Source organism: Mytilus edulis, chromosome 5 (assembly GCF_963676685.1).
Source record: "Mytilus edulis chromosome 5, xbMytEdul2.2, whole genome shotgun sequence".
NCBI lineage: Eukaryota > Metazoa > Mollusca > Bivalvia > Mytilida > Mytilidae > Mytilus > Mytilus edulis.
This window is the reverse complement of record NC_092348.1, coordinates 41,661,445-41,681,956: the sequence shown is the minus strand read 5'-3', so window position 1 is coordinate 41,681,956 and position 20,512 is coordinate 41,661,445. Positions and strand designations below refer to the sequence as shown.

General features: G+C 33.4%; 1 protein-coding gene across 1 annotated transcript; it reads left to right on the top strand.

Annotated features, from left to right (window-relative positions):
- The first annotated feature begins 1,712 nt into the window (after positions 1-1,712).
- On the top strand, positions 1,713-17,148 carry LOC139523693 (uncharacterized). The gene is made up of 3 exons (XM_071317903.1): positions 1,713-1,897; positions 7,680-8,055; positions 13,711-17,148. The coding sequence occupies exons 1-3, from the start codon at positions 1,790-1,792 to the stop codon at positions 14,433-14,435; spliced, it is 1,209 nt and encodes a 402-aa protein (XP_071174004.1). The 5' UTR covers positions 1,713-1,789; the 3' UTR covers positions 14,436-17,148.
- Positions 17,149-20,512: the final 3,364 nt, after the last annotated feature.

Below are 20,512 nucleotides of genomic sequence, written 5' to 3'. Positions count from 1 at the left end.
TGGATATCAACTTGTCTAAAATTTTATTTCAAGAGTTATTTGAATACCTCTATTATATACCTGTTTGTAAATAAAAATTGCAAATCTTAAATATTCTGTAAAATGATATTATTTTCATAAATTATGTACTGTTTCGTAGGGGACATTTGTCCACTACGAAACTACTTCTAAACGTACAGTTTATTGCATTTAAATGTCTCCTGTAGGCCTTCCAGTTTGTTTTACTTTATATACTAGAAAGATCTCATTTTTTTCTGAATTAGAGAACCATTTTTATATCGATAAAGATTAGACAGTACTTCACATATGAAGGTAAAACTCATGTTACGTAGTGGACATTTAATGAGTTTCGTAGTTGACAAAACCGTTTCGTAGTGGACAAAAAGTTTCGTAGTTGACATCAACCCTATTCTATGTTGATAAAAGCATACTGAAAATTACATGAAACCAACCCTTGTTATTTGTTTTGCACGAATATAATTGAAAAAAGAGTAACAAACGACTTCTAGGTAGTGGTAGTGTCCACTACGAAACGTTTTTCTCCCATTCTTGTTTCACCGTTTCGTAGTGGACATATTCACATTTTTTTATCCCCCCCCCCACAATCCCTATATTGCAATAGTAACAAGAATGATTCAATTTATCAAAGCACGTACTAAGCTGTACACTTATAATTTTTTCATAATTTTAATACCAGATACCAGTGAAGGAGATTTGACCCGTTTCGTAGTGGACATTATTTAACAAAAATACGGTATCCGTATGGTTCATTTGATGTGCTCAATTTTTTTGGCCAACAATTTTAAAACAGCCGTTATAAAAGCATCACTTTTTTACTAGATCCTAATGTTTATATCTCTTGCAAACTTTGATTTTGTAAAACTGTTTATAAGCACAATTTAATGACTTCGTTTCGTAGTGGACATCAGTTTGTCAGGAATGTCAGGGACACACCTAAAATCAAAAATCCTTTGTCAAAAGCTGTTTATTAAAATATGTTGGCTCTAAACATACTTTTGAATAATTAAAGAACTTTATTAAGTAAAAATAACAGTTATTTCAACACTTTTTTTAACATTATTTCAGAGTATGAATGTTGAACAGGAGGTCTAAGGACAAAGTCATGTCATTTTGGTTATTTTGAACCATTCTGGAATCAATATATTATTTAAAATCTCTCCAAGAAAAAGTATATTTCTTTGCTTAAAAGGGTTAAATCTAATTTAATGTACTGACTGCACAAAAAATAACTTGTAAAGATTAAACACATTTTTTTAAAAAGTGGCTGGGACAAGAAATGACGTATTTATTGAAAGTCTTGAAAAACGCCCATAATTATTTGTGATTCACTTTGTTATATTGTAGAATAATTTATGATGCAATGAAATATTTGATTTTTTTTTTATATCATACAGTTTAAAAATCAGAGATTTTATTTTTAAGCATACATGCTGGGACTATTAGCCTATACTACCGTTAGTATTAAATAGTCCCAGATACATGTGACTGAGGCTCATTTTAGATGATTTTTTTTAATAAATAGGATTTCATTGCAACACATTGATGCTCCATATTTTTTTTTTAGGTTATCAATTCTTACTTTAGTCTAGTTATTGATTCACACTTGATAAATGTGCCTCAAATATATTGTTTACTGGTGGTTTCTACTCCTCGTTTGAAAAAGTCTTCTCGCCATTTTACCATCGGTTTCCCTCCCCCTCACTGATATTCCCCTGATTCATGATATAGAAAATTGAGAAGATTGCCGAATTTTATCAAAACAGACATTATGGCGACGCAGACAATCAATGCATGCATGCCCAACATGAAATCCACAAATTGCAAAAGACACAATGTAGACCTATGTGATGACGACGAACAGAGAGCGTTAGCTTTTGTAAGCCAATTACTGTTTATTGTTGACTGGTATTTTCCTCCTATCGAAGGAGCACTCCCGAAGACTATGTTTATAAAACATTACATACATGTAGATGAATATGTACAGGGACTTAGTTTTAACTTACTGTTAGAATCACTATCACCCATATACAAGCCATTGGCACTCTACAATATATACACAGTGGCGGATCCAGAACTTTATGTACATGATGTAAGGGGGACAGCTCCAGATGTTCCCCACAAAAGTTGGGCATGTTGGGGGGGGGGGGGGGGTGGGTGCTGGATCCGCCTATGATACATATATATTAAAGTTTGTTGCACTGGTTACTAATGCAAAATTGTTCTTTGAACAAAGTCTCTTGAAAAATGTCACTATATGCAGCTATCAGGGGCAGATACAGGATTTCAGTTTAGGGGGGCGCAATTTTTTATTTCCGCCGAGTGGAGCGAGGTAAAAAAAAATTTGAGGTAAAATTATTGAAATTATATTCTTCTAAAGGGGTGCAATGTAGGTATTTCAAACTATTGTGAGGTAAAATTAGCGAGAAATTAAAGTTTAAAGCAGAAACCGACTAAATCCACCATGTCCACCCTGACAACAATCTACAATCACTAGTGACTAACTGACGGATGGATGGACAGAGTTGAAAAAATATGTTCCTGTTCCATGAAGAACCTTTGACTTATGATGGCAAGGTCTCCTACAAATTAGAAAAATAACAATCTCCTAACACCCCTAACTTACACACTTGGAGATTCATATTGCATATATTTATGAGTTTATAAAGCTACAGTTTTAAATCTGCAGCCCAAAAAATAGACTGAGCTGAAGATCATGCAAACATTTTATTTTGATTCTGTGTTCCTATGCAAACCAATCTACAATCAAGACACCAGCACTTATAAAATGATCTATATAGCAATATCCAGTAATAAATATCTCAACCAATCCTTGAAAGACATGGTGCTGGCAGTTGTGACAAAAAGAAATACAGAAACATCACAAAAATAACCCTTGTTTGCAGATCATCAATGTGTCTAAGCCAATTGTACATGGTTTCAATAATGTGAAATGAAACCGATTCACTGAAGAATTACTTTAACACTCCATAACACCAGGCCGACAAACATGGTTAAGACCATGTAAATGTGAAGAGTTGACAGATAGGCGGGCGGAACAACGGAGGCAAAGTGAGATGAGACAGATCACAACAGCTCACCTGACCAATACTAGTGTTAGATTTTGCAAACGAAAATTTCTACTTTTCGCCGTGATTTTTAATTGTCCTTTTATAATATCTGTTTTAACACTTTATATTTTTGCAGGTCGTGCCAGACTTTATATATGAGGTGTTCGCTGAAAAAAACACTAAAATCAGAATGAAATGCATTTACAAAGTTATGTTTATCTTCTGGGGATCCCAAGCATGTACATGATATAATACGGTAAATAATTTGACAAAATTTTCAGGTTGCAAGTAAGAAATATATAAAGACACAGAGATACAAATTATTAACTAATCTTTTGCTTGAAACAGTATTTCTATCTTTCAATAAGGACAGTAAGAAAGAATCTCACCTGGACTGTTTTCTTGGCTGTGCCATGATGAAATTGTGAAAGTGAGTAAGGTTTAGGGATGTTTTGGAACTTCAATTATCAAAGAAATTTACTTAAAATACCGCAAATACAATGTAGCAATTGTTTTCACTTTAACTGCTTAAAACCTATTTTATTTTTCATCCAATGGGGGGGGGGGGGCTATGGATTTTGTTTTGGACAACTTTTTTTTTTCGCCTTCAACAATCTATTTTTTTGGCGAGAAGTCGAAAACAATTTTTTTCTTTCAATTTTAGCATTACATATATATATAGTGCTGAGGGTGAAACAAACATTTTTTTTCCCTCAGAATCAGAAACAAATTATTTTTTTCTCCCAAAACTGGAAACATACTTTTTTTTCCAAAAAAATCCATAGCCCCCCCCAGAAAATCAAATGGTTGCTGCCTTAGTAATCACCTTGATTCTGTTAAACTGACAGTTTTATATACTTTTAATGTTAAAAAAGATGGAATGGTCTCTTCTGATACTCAAATAAGTTGAAGACAACCCATGTTTAAGTTTTGCAAATTTTAGGGGGGCCCACGCTCGCCACCCCCCACCTAAATCCATCCCTGTCTATGGTCACAACTTAAACCCACATACAACACATGGAGATGCAAATATGACAGAAAATTTGATCAAATCATGGTTCATCAGGGATTGTTGCAGCAGCAAGACAGTATTACATGCAACTGCCCCTCAAGTGACCCATGATCTTTGCAAGACAGTCTTGCGACAGTTCCATGCCCATCCCACAATGAACCATGTGAACCCGATGACCTTATTAAAGTTCCATAGTACACTTTGAATAAAATTGCTGAAAATTCACATGAAAATTAAGTATATATACAGCTCCAATAATACCAATAAACGGATAGCTTGCTCCAGCTATAATACAATATGCATCTTTTAATACAGTTATAACCAGTCAGAGCTCAGACATAAATAAGTCTGAATCTGCTTTTGACTCATAGAGGTCTAAATTTGAAAGTTTTAGGATTTGTCTCCCTTTAATGCAAGACAAAATACGACTTTAATAAGTCAAATATTGTAAAGCAAGAAATAATTGATCAGAATCAAAAAGTTGCGAATATCGACTTCTACAAGTCGATAAGTGATCAAAATTGGTTAACTTCAAGACCCACGCATATTTATAAGGAGGTCATGCATCTAAATCAAATAATGACAACATTGAAAGACAATGCTTTGTCTTCTAAAGAAAAATATGAATGAGAGTCTAAAAAATCGAAGATAATGTTAATTAACCTTACAATGCAACCACCTGGAACCACACTTTATAATGAGGTAAAACATCTGTGTTCAGTAAGGATGTTCAATTAGACAATTAAATATAGATAGCTCAAGTCCTTGTGAACTCTCAGACAGGTTTTTGCTGTCATAGGTGGTGTAGTTTGGCCACCAAGTGAAATTAAGATTTTTCATCAACATAAATAGACCCAAACAAGTCTGTCATTTTCTGACTTAGATACATGTAAGTCTAAAATTGAAAACACATTTTTATGATAAATACATGTTTTGACTTCTTTAAGTCGAAAACAAAAATGGACTTGTTTATGTCTGAGCTCTGACTGATAACAGTCAGGGGACTTACTTAAATGAGTTATTTTCTAAATCACTGATTCAAGTAACATTATCCACAAAGGTTGGAAGTAAGAGTTGTCTTTCTTTAATAATCACCTATATAAGTAGTACAAATTAATCAGACAAATGGTAGAAGAAGTGATTTAATTTTATTGTAACTTTAAATATAGAATACTAATGATCCAGGGACTAATTATGTTTCTAAAATTATCAGAACCAACATCTGCATGTGTTGATAGGATGACTAGATCACGAACAGTAGAATTTTATTACATAATCTGAAAGATGAAACCTTGAACTTGACAGGAAAAATACTCCCACTGCTGGGAAAAATCTGTTAAGAAGTATCTTTTCATTATGTAAAGCCATTATTATAGCATTTTTTTCAACTGAAATAGAATTTGCAGCTAAATGATAGCATCAAAGGCATAAACCTTGCTACTTAAAAGAGGCAAAAATGTCATTTCTTTTCAATTTTACTAATGAAAAGATATTATTTAAACCTATGTTTTTTTAAATTTTGGTAAAACTACAAAATCACAATTTGTGACAAAACTTCGAATTTGCTACTCAAATAAGTGATTCTCAGTGATTTGGCTCCTTTGATATTTCTCCCTCAATTTCATGTCTTTATTGTGATAAATCTGACCAGTGTAGCCAAGTGGCCTATTATCTTTTAGTTCACCTTGCCCAAATGGCAAAGTGAGCTTTTTCCATCACTCTGCATCCGTTGTGCGTCAATTGTCCGTTAACTTTTGTTTTATAATCTTCTCCTCTGAAACTACTAAAGTGATGTTTACCAAACTTTGTCCAGATGTTCCTTAGAGTAACTCAAAATTATGTTGATTATATTGATTCGTCAAAAAACATGGCCACCATGGCTAAAAATAGACCATGAGGTCCAATACCTGATTTTTGCTAATACCTTAAAATCAGTAACAGATATCAAAAATTGATCAGCACATTAAGATTCTACTTGAACAGAAATGTTCAGGTTGATCAGAAGATCTTGTCTATGAGTTACAAGCCCTTTAAAAGTATATTTGCATTTTTTATTTTTATTTTCATCATACATGTCATATATTAGAAAATATCTTTAAAACTGTAACAGTTAAAGTCTTAGTTCAAATTGAAAATAGTTCAGATTAACAAGAGAACATGGAGAAGGCAGAGGAATTTTTCTGAATTTTCAAAATGGCCACTGTAGTTTGTACATGTTCATTATAGCTGTTTACCTTAAAAGTCAAATCAATTCGAATTAGTTCATAAACATTTCAAAAATGATCCCATCTACATGATCTAAATGGAAATTAGGGTAAAGGAATTTTATGACACTGTGAACTGTATGCCGACAATTTTAGTTTTTAATTGCAGCTGTTTTGAAAATAGCAGCCAAAATAATAAGTTGCTCTGATTTTGACAAAATTCGGTTATCAAGTAGATTATTAGGATTATGACGTTACGAATCTTACGATTGCATTTTATCATTGAACAGTCCTTTTTTTTTTAAATGAATGATTTTCAAAGTGACCAATTCCAGCTCCTTGGAGCTTCTAGTTTTATCAGAAGAATTAATAGGATTAGGGTCAATCTGAGGGATAATTATGCCCCTGCTGTATGGCAATGGGAACATAAAGCTGTAACCTTATTGGCCTGTATGTACGTTCGTCTGAAATTAGTTTCTGTTCTCTTACTTCAGTTTGCCCCAAGCAAAAGTTTTTTTTAACATATATACAAATGTATACACAATGCTAAGTAACATAAAACACAGATCTTATTCATATTTGGGTACTGTCACTTTTGCTGTTTAATATGACCCTTTTTAACTGGAAATTGTTTTCTGTCCATTCTCTCATTACAGTTTGCCTCAACCAAATTTCTTCAAATCTTGAAACTGATACACATTGCTATTCAACTAAGTATATGTACCATAAAACATAGATTTAATTCCAATTAGGGTGGCATCACTTCTACGTTTTCTGAATTATTCCCCTTGTAATGTTTTGCCAGCAGTTGTTGTCCTCCTGATTAAATATGAATTACTTGTACAAGTAGTTTCCCTGACTGACTATCATATGTTCAATGTAAATTTGTGACACGGAATTCATCTTTGGGAGTCTGACATCATCCCTCACCATTATCACTTAACATAGGTCACTTGACTTCTTTCATGCTGTTATACTTATTTTTGCGACTTTCGCAAGTAGAAAAATAACGTGAATATAAATCGTTGCTAATTTGTTATTTTTTTTATCTTTCCTTATTAACATGATTAAACTATATCCAGAAATTAGAAAATCGCAAAATTAAATAGCCCGGAAAAAGACTTGAAAGGGTAAAACACAAAATAAAGTATTTGCGAAAATAAGTTGGTTTACAGTAGTTGCTTGTTTTATAATGTTAAGTGCACAATAAAGTCAAAAGTCAAGACAAGGTGCACTTTGGAATTGTAGATGACCTATGTTTCAAAAATATGTTACATTTCATAATTTAAAAATAACATGTTTTTTCTGTAATGTGCGTACCTCTTTGACTAACATATATGCTATGTAATACAATTATTCTCATAAAACTTTCAGGGATGGATGGCATCTTATAATCAAAGAGCAGTTTGTGTAAGGATTGTGTCTCCTGTTGTCAAGAATAAGATAGCTAGAAAGCCAAAGCATGTTAAATTCATGACCAGAGAAGCCAGCTCTTGTGAGGGGCCTGGCTACGAGTACATTGAGGCAGGCATTTGGTCATACAAGGACTTTTATGGATGGCTTGCCAGATATTTAGAGGGATTTGAGATTTCCCAATTAAAAGATGAATACTGGAATAACATATCACAATGGATAGAGCTTTTAGATTATAAGTATGAATTAGTTGGATCTGTAATGCAATGGGTAACTAATTCAACCATGACAGCTGAAGCCTTAAAAAAGAAAGCAGCTGATATAAAGCTTTCAACAGGTGAGACATAACATAGCTAGAAGATATTTTTAACTGTAAATTGTTCCTATATCTGATGACAATAATAAGGTTTTTGATGGTCCCAAATTGACTTTGCTAGTTATGCTTTAGAATAGCATGTAAATACTAGGTATTTGTGACACATTGAATTGCAATTGGAAGAGGGCAATCCTACTTGTAAAACACTATTTTATATGCCCCCGCCATAGCAAAATGGCATTCAGTTTACCTTGTCCGTCTACGTACCTCCCAAAATTGGTTTCCGTTCTCTAACTTTATTATGCCTCATCCAAATGTTTTATTATATATGAAACTTACAACCAATGCATTTAACCACACAACACAGGTCAAGTTTGAGTTTTGGTGGCTTCACCTTTACCATGTCTCAACTAAATAATATGAAACTTATACACATGCAATGCTCATTACCACAAAACACAGATCAAGTTTGAATTTTGGTGACGTCAAGAGTTATGCCCCTTACAAATGGAAAAATTGCTGATTTTTTGGTTTCTGTTCTCTAACTTTAGTTTGCCTTGACCAAATGTTATGAATCTTACACACAATGCTCATTACCACAAAACACAGATAGAGTTTGAATTTGGGTGGCATTACTTTTACATTCAGGAGTTATTCCCCTGTACATGTTTATCGTTCTTAGGGGTCATCCCCTATACAAATGGAAAAATTACTGAATTTTTGTTTTCTGTTCACTTACTTGTAAATTTTGTCACAACTATTATGAATTGTATATATAATGCTTATAACCACAAAACTCAGTTGAAGTTTAAATTTGGTAGCGTCACTTTTACAGGTCTTGAGTTATGTCCCTTTATAAGGTTATATGCTAGCAGGGCATCATCTGTGTCGTTATGGACATGATGGACACATTGTATATTTTTTTTATAACCATCCTAATTCATCTGTTTAGAATATTGCATACATATAGTGATTGTTGTCTGTGCTGCCCAAAATTTGTTTTAAATGCAAATTGCAATATTTTTGTAAGGCTGAATTTACTAGCATCCTGCATACAGACCACATAAACATACTATGATTATGTCTCCCACTTCAAACATTACAAAACTGCATTAGTGAGTCATTAGTGGGGAGACATAATGTGTTTTTTATCGAATTAAAGTATGAATGATAATTAGGGTCAGACTTGTATTTCGACAATATACTAGAATAGTTTGACATAAGACACTATGAAAATGATTGAGTTGGACCAGACATACAGTCAGGGGTACTACTTGTACAAATAATTTGTATTTACTTGAAGAAGTGATATTAATATACTTATATACATGATATAAGTACATTTATAGGATACATAAATACAAGTGAATTTTATTAAATTGTACAGGTGAAAATAAAATGCCAGGCTTAGTTATGTCCCTTAGACACTCAGATTTTTTACTTATATCAGGGGCGTAGCTGCCGTTAGGCACTTTAGGCACGTGCCTACACATAATTTTTTCACAAATATTTTTTTTGTTGTTAAAAAAATTAATAAACAACGTTATATATATGTACATGAATTCCAGTGAAGTTGTCACAACTCTAATTATCGAATGTCATGTGTACACTAGTCTCTTGTCCTTAGTGAATGGAATATTGGATAGAATTGAATGTTTTTTTATGTGTGTACCTTATATAGAAACTATAAACTAGAACTTTGGTTCAGATCATTTCAATTCTATCAACAAAAACAAAAACCAAAACATGAACTTCAACTTAGACACATGAATTTTTAATAAGTTGTTACTAGTTTTCAACTAGCTTTCCACTTTGTCTTCATCCGACTTGCCAATATTGGTCGTCCGTTTGGCTGTGCAGGATGTATAAATACGTAGTCACGTCTGGTCAGAATCGGGAAATTTAATATTATGCCTAGTTGTAGAGAGAATGCCACTCTTTGAGGAGTTCGTAGTTGGTCTACTGAAAGGCAAAGTTTCTGCTCCTATCGAATAATCCCTCACTTTCCAATGCATGGCATTTTCAAATTTCAAGACCTTTCGTCCTGTACAACACCTGTTACCATGATTACAGGACTAAGCTCCCTGTTGTGTTTATTGTAAATAATCAATTTTTTTTTTGTTTTTTTTTTGTTCTAAACTTGCATAAATATTTTACACTGGATGTTTAAAAATCAATCTATCAAATAGCTTCCAGTAGTTTTGAGTACTCTCAGATCTACGTGTAATGACCACAATTATTAAATTCCTAAGCAGGTAGCAATTTTACAGTAGAGCGGGATATAAAGAAATACGAATTTCTTGAATTTTGTTACGTTAGAACTTTTGCATTGGCATCGACTATGTGTGTATGTGTTTGTGTGGCTAGGGTGAAGGTTTAAGAATCAAAAGATTGATGGTGATGTCTTTCTAGCCAAAATGATAGTGTTATTTAATAGTAATATCAGTGTTAAAGTGCACGTGCCTATCTTTTTAATGAAGGATCGTCAATATGAACTATCAATTAAGTTAAACGTAAATATCGATCATATTGGAATAGATTTGAAAATACCAAACAGGGTGTACTGCTTAATTAAAGGGATACACTGATCTATGCTGGGCAGTACATATTGTAAATATTTTTTTTAATATTTGATTTTCCAATTGTATTGCTTTATTTAATTCACCATTCAGATGTTATGGTAAATTATTCTTAATTCTTCAATTTTTTCATCATGTATATTATAATTATCATGATTAAATAATCAGAAAATTTAATATTTTTGTGCATAAAATTTTGCAGCCAAAACGCTGAAATCCGTTTTCCGAAGGGGGCTTGGCCCCCTGAACCCCCTACCAGAGCTCTGCCCTGGACCTGCTGGAGGCCTTCAGCGGCCCCAGACGGTGAGACCCCCTGCCGATTTGTGCCTACAGTTGAAAGAATACCTAGCTACGCCCCTGTATCATGTGTATATAAATGAAAAAGTCATCAATCTTCTTTTCTTCAATTCTTAGGATTTCTTTGCTCTAATAGAATTTGAGATTGTCTGCCCTTTACATATGTCGTTACTAATCATTTAAGTGTTATTTCCTGGTCAATAACAATCCAATTTGTCTGTTATCTTCAGAACACTGGTCATTTACAAGCCCCAAAGGAGCAATTTTTGAAGGCCTTGCACACATACTTAAGATCTTTGTACAATCAGTTTCTTTGTTTGATTAATGAAATGAAACATTTAACTCTAATAAAAAATTATGAAATAACCTTTGAAAAATCATTAAAGGCATGTTTTTACATCTCAAAAGTTGAGAATTTTTGTGAGATAATGATTGTAAAAATAATTCACTTACTATACAAGTAAATTTTTGAGAAAATTCAGGGGATATTATTCAAACATTATATTTAACTTGTATAGGTATATTTTTAGCTCACCTGGCCGGAAGGGCCACGTGAGCTTTTCCCATCACTTAGCGTCCAGCGTCCGTCGTCCGTCGTTGTCGTCGTCGTCCGTCGTTAACTTTTACAAAAATCTTCTCCTCTGAAACTACTGGGCCAAATTAAACCAACCTTGGCCACAATCATCATTGGGGTATTTAGTTTAAAAAATGTGTGGCGTGACCTGGCCAACCAACCAAGATGGCCACCATGGCTAAAAATAGAACATAGAGGTAAAATGCAGTTTTTGGCTTATAACTCAAAAACCAAAGCATTTAGAGCAAATCTAACATAGTTAAATTGTTAATCAGGTCAAGATCTTTCTGCCCTCAAATTTTCTGATGAATCCGACAACCCGTTGTTGGGTTGCTGCCCCTGAATTAGTAATTTTAGGGATTTTTTGCTGTTTTTGGTTATTATCTGGAATATTATTATAGATAGAGATAAACTGCAAACAGCAATAATGTTCAGCAAAGTTAGATTTACAAATAAGTCAACATGACCAAAATGGTCAGTTGACCCCTTTAGGAGTTATTGACATTTATATTCAATTTTTAACCGTTTTTCGTAAATCTTAGAAATCTTTTACAAAAATCTTCTCCTCTGAAACTACTGGGTCAAATTAATCCAAACTTGACCACAATCATCTTTGGGGTATCTAGTTTAAAAAATGTGTGGCGTGACCCGGCCAACCAACCAAGATGGCTACCATGGCTAAAAATAGAACATAAGGGTAAAATGCAGTTTTTGGCTTATAACTCAAAAACCAAAGCATTTAGAGCAAATCTGACATAGTTAAAATTGTTTATCAGGTCAAGATCTTTCTGCCCTCAAATTTTCAGATGAATCCAATAACCCGTTGTTGGGTTGCTGCCCCTGAATTGGTAATTTTAGGGAATTTTTGCTGTTTTTGGTTATTATCTTGAATATTATTATAGATAGAGATAAACTGTAAACAGCAATAATGTTCAGCAAAACAAGATCTACAAATAAGTTTTTTCATGACCAAAATAGTCAATTGACCCTTTAAGGAGTTATTGTCCTTTATAGTTAATTTTTAGCATTTTTCATAAAGTTTTGTAAATTTTTAGAAAATATTTTCCACTGTAATTACTGGGCCAAGTTCATTATAGATAGAGATAATTGTAGCAACAAGAATGTTCAGTAAAGTAAGATCTACAAACACATCACCATTACCAAAACACAATTATGTCATGAATTTATCTGTGTCCATTGTTTAACATGTACATAGACCAAGGTGAGCGACACAGGCTCTTGAGAGCCTCTAGTTTTAATTTTCAAGTAAATAAAGATTACTTGTACAAGAAGTACCCCAGACTGACATACATGTACATCTAATTATGTATATTGTCTTACGGAAACATTATCTTTTATGATTACTCTTTATTATTTTATTTTTTTTGCAGTATTATTTTATTTGCTTATGTAATGTATGTGCTTTTAATATCCTGCTGTAATGTATGTATGTTTGTCTTAATATGTGTGTTTTGTTATATGCCTGTTTGTAATTTATTATAATGTCGATTTATTATATTTATGTTACTTTGTTTACTATGTATCGAAAATAAATAAAACTTTGATTTGATTTGATTTGATGCATTCTAACCCGCGGGCTTATTTTCACATATAAATCATATTACTTAGAAAACTTCAATCTAATTAAAAACCGATCTCTCATCGCTCCTGTTTCTGATATGTCGCGTGGGAGATCTAACGAAACCCGCTTTGAGGTCACATGTGAGTGAACTAAAAGTCATGAATTTATAAAGATATGCAAATGAGTTGACGACCTATTAATAAGCCAATCAAAAAAGTTTATGAATTATTATGACTGACGATTTCGTCGTAAATAAAATGAGTTACATCCCTTTGCCTTACGTTAAACTTCCAAGATCGTGGAAGACTCAATTTCATTGGTCGAAAAAGACACACCTACGAGGTCACTCACATGTGACCTCAAAGCGGGTTTCGTTAGATCTCCCACGCGACATATCAGAAACAGGAGCGATGAGAGATCGGTTTTTAATTAGATTGAGAAAACTTATACATTGGTAATTTGTTATTGTTTACATATAACAGTTTTCTCTAACATAACATGTTAAAAAACATGATTTGTTTGATAAGCTATTCAGGCTCTTGAAATCCCTTTTGTATAAATTTGTGATGCCAAAACAGCTATTGTTTACCTTTTCCTTTCCAAATGTACATCCACGTACATTGTATGAACTTTCTTTGTTTCAGGCCAACAAAAATATCTGTCACATTTTGGAGCAGCTTTGAAGTGTGATATGAAAAAAGGCACAGCAAAAGCTTGGATGGAACAGTTAGTACAGAAAATAGTTCAGACCACTGGTAATGACATTGATGATGTATCTTGTATAGCACCTTCTCATCATTGTAGTTCCAACACTATTATTGAAAGTATTTGTGGTGACTTGGAAGATGTAATGACACAGATGGAGTTTAATGCACCCTTTGTACAAACTCATGATGGTTCATTGACATCAAATTTATCCTCATTAAGTCTTGAATCTTATTCTGCATCATCCAACACATCTGCTGAAACTGGTACTTCATGCAAAAAAGTTTCAAAATGCAAAGTTGTGCCAGATCTATGTGTTGCTATTGCTGATGATCCAGGTTCCTTTCCATTGGTGGTTGAAATGAAGCCAGCATATAGTGAGAAGGAAGGTTATTTTCAGAATATGACAAAAATGCTTTCAAGACTTTTCTTCCAAGATGCTGTATTTGGTTTGGTTGTTACACCTAGAAGTTATCAAATGTCTGCTATTGTTAAACATGGAAATAAGCTTCATTATTTAGATTCACCAGAAATTCCATTTGTATTTTTGGATCAGAATGGAAAAGGGAAACTTGATCTGAATAGCCTTGATCATTTGTATACATTTATTAATTCTGTTTTAAAGTGGGCATTTAAAACACGATGCATTTCCAAAAAAAAATGACTGAAAGTTGTCAGTTTAATAGTTAAAATGACCATTTCCCTAGTTTTTTTGGTTAACATCTTGAAAACTGTAATAGCTAAAGCCAAAATTGATATTGCAAATTGTTCAGCTCCTCAAGATCTACAAAAATGTCTGCATAGGCAAAATAGTCAGCTTTTATGTTTAAGAGTTATCTCTCTTTAAATACTGAAATTTGCTGATTTTGGTATATTTTTGTTTTGAAATTTGCTGATTTTGGTATATTTTTGCTTATATCTAAAAACTATGAACAAGAGCATGAAGAGTCAAAAATTAAAATGGTGAATTATACTACTCTTCAAGATCTACAAAAAAAGTTTACAGGGGCTTTCTGGTTTAAGAGTAATCTTTTTTGTAATACTGAAACATTCAAACAGGTGAGCAATTCAGGCTCCTTGGAGCCTATATTTTCATTTGAAGTTTTAAAGAAATTTACATTTCTAAAATTAATATTTTTGGCACTTAGCCCTCAAGGTCATTTTTTGTCGAGCCTGCAACTTTTGTTGTAGAAAGCTCGACCGGGATAGTGATCCTACGGCGGTGGCGGCGACGGCGGTGTTAGCTAACTTCTTAAAAGATTTATATTTTAGAAGGTAGAAGACCTGGACGCCTCATACTTTGTATATAGATGCCTCATGTTACGAACTTTCTGTCAGTCAAATGTCCAATGTCCTTGACCTCATTTTCATGGTTCAGTGACTACTTGAAAAAAGTTAAGATTTTTTGTAATGTTAAATTCTCTCTTATTATAAGTAGTTGGATAACTATATTTGGTATGTGCGTACCTTGCAAGGTCCTCATGCTGTCAGACAGTTTTCACTTACCTCAACCTCATTTCATGGATCAGTGAAACAAGGTTAAGTTTTGGTGGTCAAGTCCATAACTCAGATACTATAAGCAATAGGTCTCGTATATTAGGTGTATGGAAGGACTGTAAGGTGTACATGTCCAACTGGCAGGTGTCATCTGACCTTGACCTCATTTTCATGGTTCAGTGGTCAAAGTTAAGTTTTTGAGTTTTGGTCTATTTTTCTAATACTTTATGCATTTGGTCAACTATATTTGGTGTATGGAAATATTTTATGATCTATAAGTCTGTTACGCAGGTCTTATTTGACCTTGACCTCATTTTCACGGTCCATTGCTAAGTGTTAAGTGTTTGTGTTTTGGTCTGTTTTTCTTAATTTATAAGCAATAAGTCAACTATATTTGTTGTATTGAAGAATTGCTAGCTGTACATGTCTGCCTGGCATGGTTCATCTGACCTTGACCTCATTTTCATGGTTCATTGATCAATGTTTTGTTTTCTTGGTTAATGTTGAGTTTATGGGACAGTTGTAATAAAGCTTTATATTTAGGTCTATCAACATAATATGAATGATTAGTAAAGAAGGCGAGACATTTCAGCGAGTGCACTCTTGTTTCTTTTTTGAATGAGTAATTTATATCTGAGCTGCCTTTTTTTGTCGTTTGAGGTAGACTTTTTATATTCAGCATTTGGGTAGACCAACTCAGGATGACATATATTAAAGGGAAACATTTTCCAGTGAGTGATCAGAAATTTTTATAGAGTAAAAGCTAAGGTATGTTGTATCATACAGTGAAATTTCATGGCGAATTTTTCAGTATGGGAACTTGTTATAAAGGCTAATTTATGTGGGAAATTAGTCACATTGAAAATCATATTAAGACAAAGACCCCACATGTGACAGTAGAACATATTTTATATATAGACGTATTAACAATGTGCACCACATAAACTATTCTGGAATCACTTATTTTGCTTTCAAATTAAAAAATAAATAAAGAGGGGATGCCTAGAAAATTAATTAAATCCTGCATTTACCCACCTGTGTTATCATAAAATTCTTTTCTCAAGAGATTATAAAAGGGGACATTGACATATAAAATGTTCTTTGTCTTCAACTTTATCCACGGGGCATTTTTTACATAATCTTTGTGATTTATATTTATAGCTTTTGGCATATCTATCCACCTCTTTTTTCTGATCTTACAGAGTCTATCTTTAAATTCATTAGATTGCAGATATTTTTCTTTGCCAATTTTTTGAAAATTTAGAAATATGTCTTGAGTTTACCTTTACCTGATTCAACAGTATTTTCTCTAAATTCTTTCCAATGATTCAGAATTATTTTACCTAACTTATTCTTAACAATAGCACACAATGTTCACACTTACATTTATGTTTGTTAAGTCTGGTTCTGTCATTAAGTAATCAATATTAGAGAGGCCCCTCATGGGGGGGGGGGGGGTCCTAGTAATCACATAATCACCATTTTTTTGCCAATATAATCACATAATCATTAAATATTTGCTTATCTTTAGTAATCAAATAATTATAAACTAAAAATACAGTCCTAGGTAATCAAATAATCATGAAATATTTGGCTTAATAATCAAATAATCATTAAAAAAACGGCCAAGTAATCACATAATCAAAAACCCCATGAGGGCCCTCATTAGACAATCATGTAGTAATATTTGTTTCTGACAAGAAACTTTTCATTACAAATATATGCAAACAGCATCATATAATGGACCATCATTTGTGTTTTCTTAACTATGAGCATATTTTAGACCACAATAAAAATAAAAAAAAATGTGTAGAATACATGAATTGTGTGTGTGACTTTTCAGATATATGTCTTTTGAATAAATGTTTTCTAAAATTTAATCGTTATTCATCTTCTTCCTCTTACATGCAACTGAAGTGGTTGAAAACATAGATTGCGATAAGGCTATCAATTTATACACACCCGAATCACATAAAATCAAGTAAATATCCGTCTTCAACAATGAGTAACACACTAGGCAAAGTAAGCTATATAGGTCCCTACATGTCAAAATGTAAAACAATGAAAAAAAAGAGCGGTAAAACAGCCAGATTTATGTACACAACGATAAATGAAAACAAATAAAATGGCCAACAAACAACCACAGCAGTGCACTAAAGTACAGGTACATGCATACAGAAATAAGCAGGTAAAACATTCTTGTGAGCGCGGAATCATCCCTCCACACCGACAAAAAACACACAAACAATTTACAAAAATTCTAAATTATACAAAAGTTAGTGGGAGTGAGAGGGCACATATAGTTACTGGAAGCTAGTTCAAAAACAGTTGCAATTAATAAGTAATTCCTGTTCCCCATATACAAAATGAGGAGATGTGGTTGTATGATTGTCATTGAGACAACTATCCACCATAGTTCAAATGAGGTGGATGTAGACAATTCCCACTGTGTAATTGTCATACATTGAGATACTTTCAAATAGTCTACTTCATAATCAGTCTGAGAAGTATTTGTGCAATGCTAAAATAAAAGTACCGAAATCGTTCATAATCGTAAAGTTCTCTATTGGTAACCCTTTAATGCGTCCATGTATTTATGTTCTTCAGAATGACTTTCAAATGTTTGGGCTAGAATGTTCCTGATGAAGGCAATGACGTCTTTACACTAAATCAATTGTAAGTTGCATCAACTTTCAAAGTATTTGAGTGTAGTGTATAAAAAGAACAAAAGGGAACGGATAATTATAGTATATCTTTACATATAGGTTTTTCTTTCAGATATACTTATAGAAATTAGTAGACGTGTTATGATTGCAAATGAGACAACACTCCACACGAGACCAAATTATACATAGAAATTAACAACTAACGGTCACCGTACGGCCTTCAACAAAGACAAAAACCCATACCGCATAGGCAGTTATACATGTAACAGGCCTGCAGTTCTTAGTACTTCCAATTGCCTGTGTGATTAACACCCTTTGGCAAACTTGACATGCATATTCAAGACGATGTACATATGAAACACCGGGAACTGCATAACGCACCATTACCTGTTTTAATTGTTTTTCTATAAAAAAGATCATGCACTGGTTACCTTTTTTGAATGGCACACCAAGTATATATGTAGGACTCGGAGGTGCGTATTGAAACTTAATACACGTGTTCCCTATGATATGATCTTCAATTTAAATGTCAAATTAAGAGTTTTGACCGCAATTTCATTGTCCACTGAATTTAGAAAATGGTAGTGCGAGAGGGGTATGCCGCATCCGTGTACTATGGACACTCACATTCTTGTTTTCAATCATTAGAATTGCTTTAAAAAAACTTTGATAGTAGCGTCAATTTCTGAACGATAAACTGAATGGCTGCTTTTCTTATCTTCATTATTTACAATTAGTATAATGTTTACTAAAACGTTAGACTGTGGGGACTGGACATTCAATGACTGTTTTCAATTAAACGATACTTTCGTATTTTACATTAAAAAAAAACCGGTCACTGTACGGCCTTCAGCAAAGAGAAAACCCATACCGCATTGACAGCTATACAAGGTCTTTAGTTCTCATGTTGATGTTCTAAATGCCTGCATGCTTAACACCCAGTGGCAAGTATTACAAGCATAGTCAAGACGATCCATAGGTGGAACACCGAAAGCTGCATAAGTCAACATTACCTGGTTTTAATTGTATTCTATGAAATTGTCAACACCATGCACCGGCTTGCATTTGTAAATAAAAACACTAAGTATATATATATGTATGTAGGACTCGGAGGTGCTATGGGGACGCTGAAGTGCGATGGTCACGCTGAAGAGCGATGGTCTACGCCAAAGTGCAATTGTCCTTTCGATTGTGCAATGATCCTTTCGCTGACGTGTAATGGTTAATAAGACACGCGATGGCTAGCTTAAAATTTACGAATGTTCAATTATCATAAGATCTTGATTTTTTATCAGTTGGTATATAGATACCAAACATTCTACATTTTCTCCAGTTGCAGTTAAAGACACCGGTGATATATTTTACTCTTTGTTCTCATTCTGTTTCACAATAGCCGTAACTCGCATAATTTATTTCGTTCTTACAAACTAAGAAGTATATTCTGTCAAACTACCACACTATTAATGCCCCACCTAAGGGCATTATGTTTTTCAATCGGTGCGTCCGTTCGTCTGGTTGTCCGGTTGTCTTTTCGAATTCGTCCGCTCGTCCGTCTGTCACACTTCAGGCTAAAGTTTTTGGTCAAGCTAGTTTTTTATGAAGTTGAAGTCCAATAAACTTTAAACTTGGTACACATGTTCCCTATGATATGATCAGTCTTATTGCAATGCCAAATTAATTCATTATTACATTGCCAAAACGAAATGCTACACATGCTGCCCTTGTAACGCATTGAGTATCCCCAAAATTATTCCGAGAGAGTGGTTGTGCCAAATTGAATATTGTTACTTATTTACATGTTTTCGACTAATTAGAGCAAACTTTACAAAAATAAGCAGAAATCGATTAGTCTACTAAAATACATCAAAAATGATTATAATGAATCACTAATTAAATGTTTGAATCGTAATTATTTACACATTTTCTACAGAGCTTGACGAATGTCAACTTCAGATGGTCTTCTCTATACTCATGTACCTTAGCATCTAAGAAAAATAACTCAACTACAAACTTAAGTTTGTTGACTAGCTCGCTGCGTATATCTTTTCTGAGCTGCCGCTTTTATTACAATAGAGCAATATTATAACAACATAACATATATACAAAATACTATTTGCCATCATCTTCCAAATTATCAATATTCAAAACACACAAAATACTGTTTCGTGGCCGATCAGGAAAAACCAATTGGAAACCTCACCGTGTAGAACGCCACTTGCGGGGTGTCGGCTATGTTTGACATGGGGTGGCAATTTTGAAGCGAAGAAAAGTAAGAAGGTAAGTTCAAGCATCAAATTTTTTTATTTCTAGAACTCTCAGTACCATATAATGTATTGCACGGAAGGAACCGCAACATAATCTATTTCCTGAAAGCAGAAGCAGTCGTTTTCAGTGCTCAGTTTTCTCAAACACTTCGCCCTAGTTTTCCATGTTGCAGATTTTGAGGCTTTATATGCAAATTTCGGTATAAAAAACTACTTTACACAGCTACCCTCCGTATCATTTATATAGAATTGTATTCCTCTCATTGACTTATACCAAATACCAGTTTCTTAGTTAAAATTGATTGGTTTTAAAA

Bases quoted from the DNA above. Each gene is read 5' to 3' on its own strand.
- LOC139523693 (XM_071317903.1), top strand. From the start codon at position 1,790: ATGGCGACGCAGACAATCAATGCATGCATGCCCAACATGAAATCCACA. The intron at 1,898-7,679 runs GTAAGCCAATTA...TAAAACTTTCAG, and splicing joins AACAGAGAGCGTTAGCTTTT to GGATGGATGGCATCTTATAA. The intron at 8,056-13,710 runs GTGAGACATAAC...TCTTTGTTTCAG, and splicing joins TGATATAAAGCTTTCAACAG to GCCAACAAAAATATCTGTCA.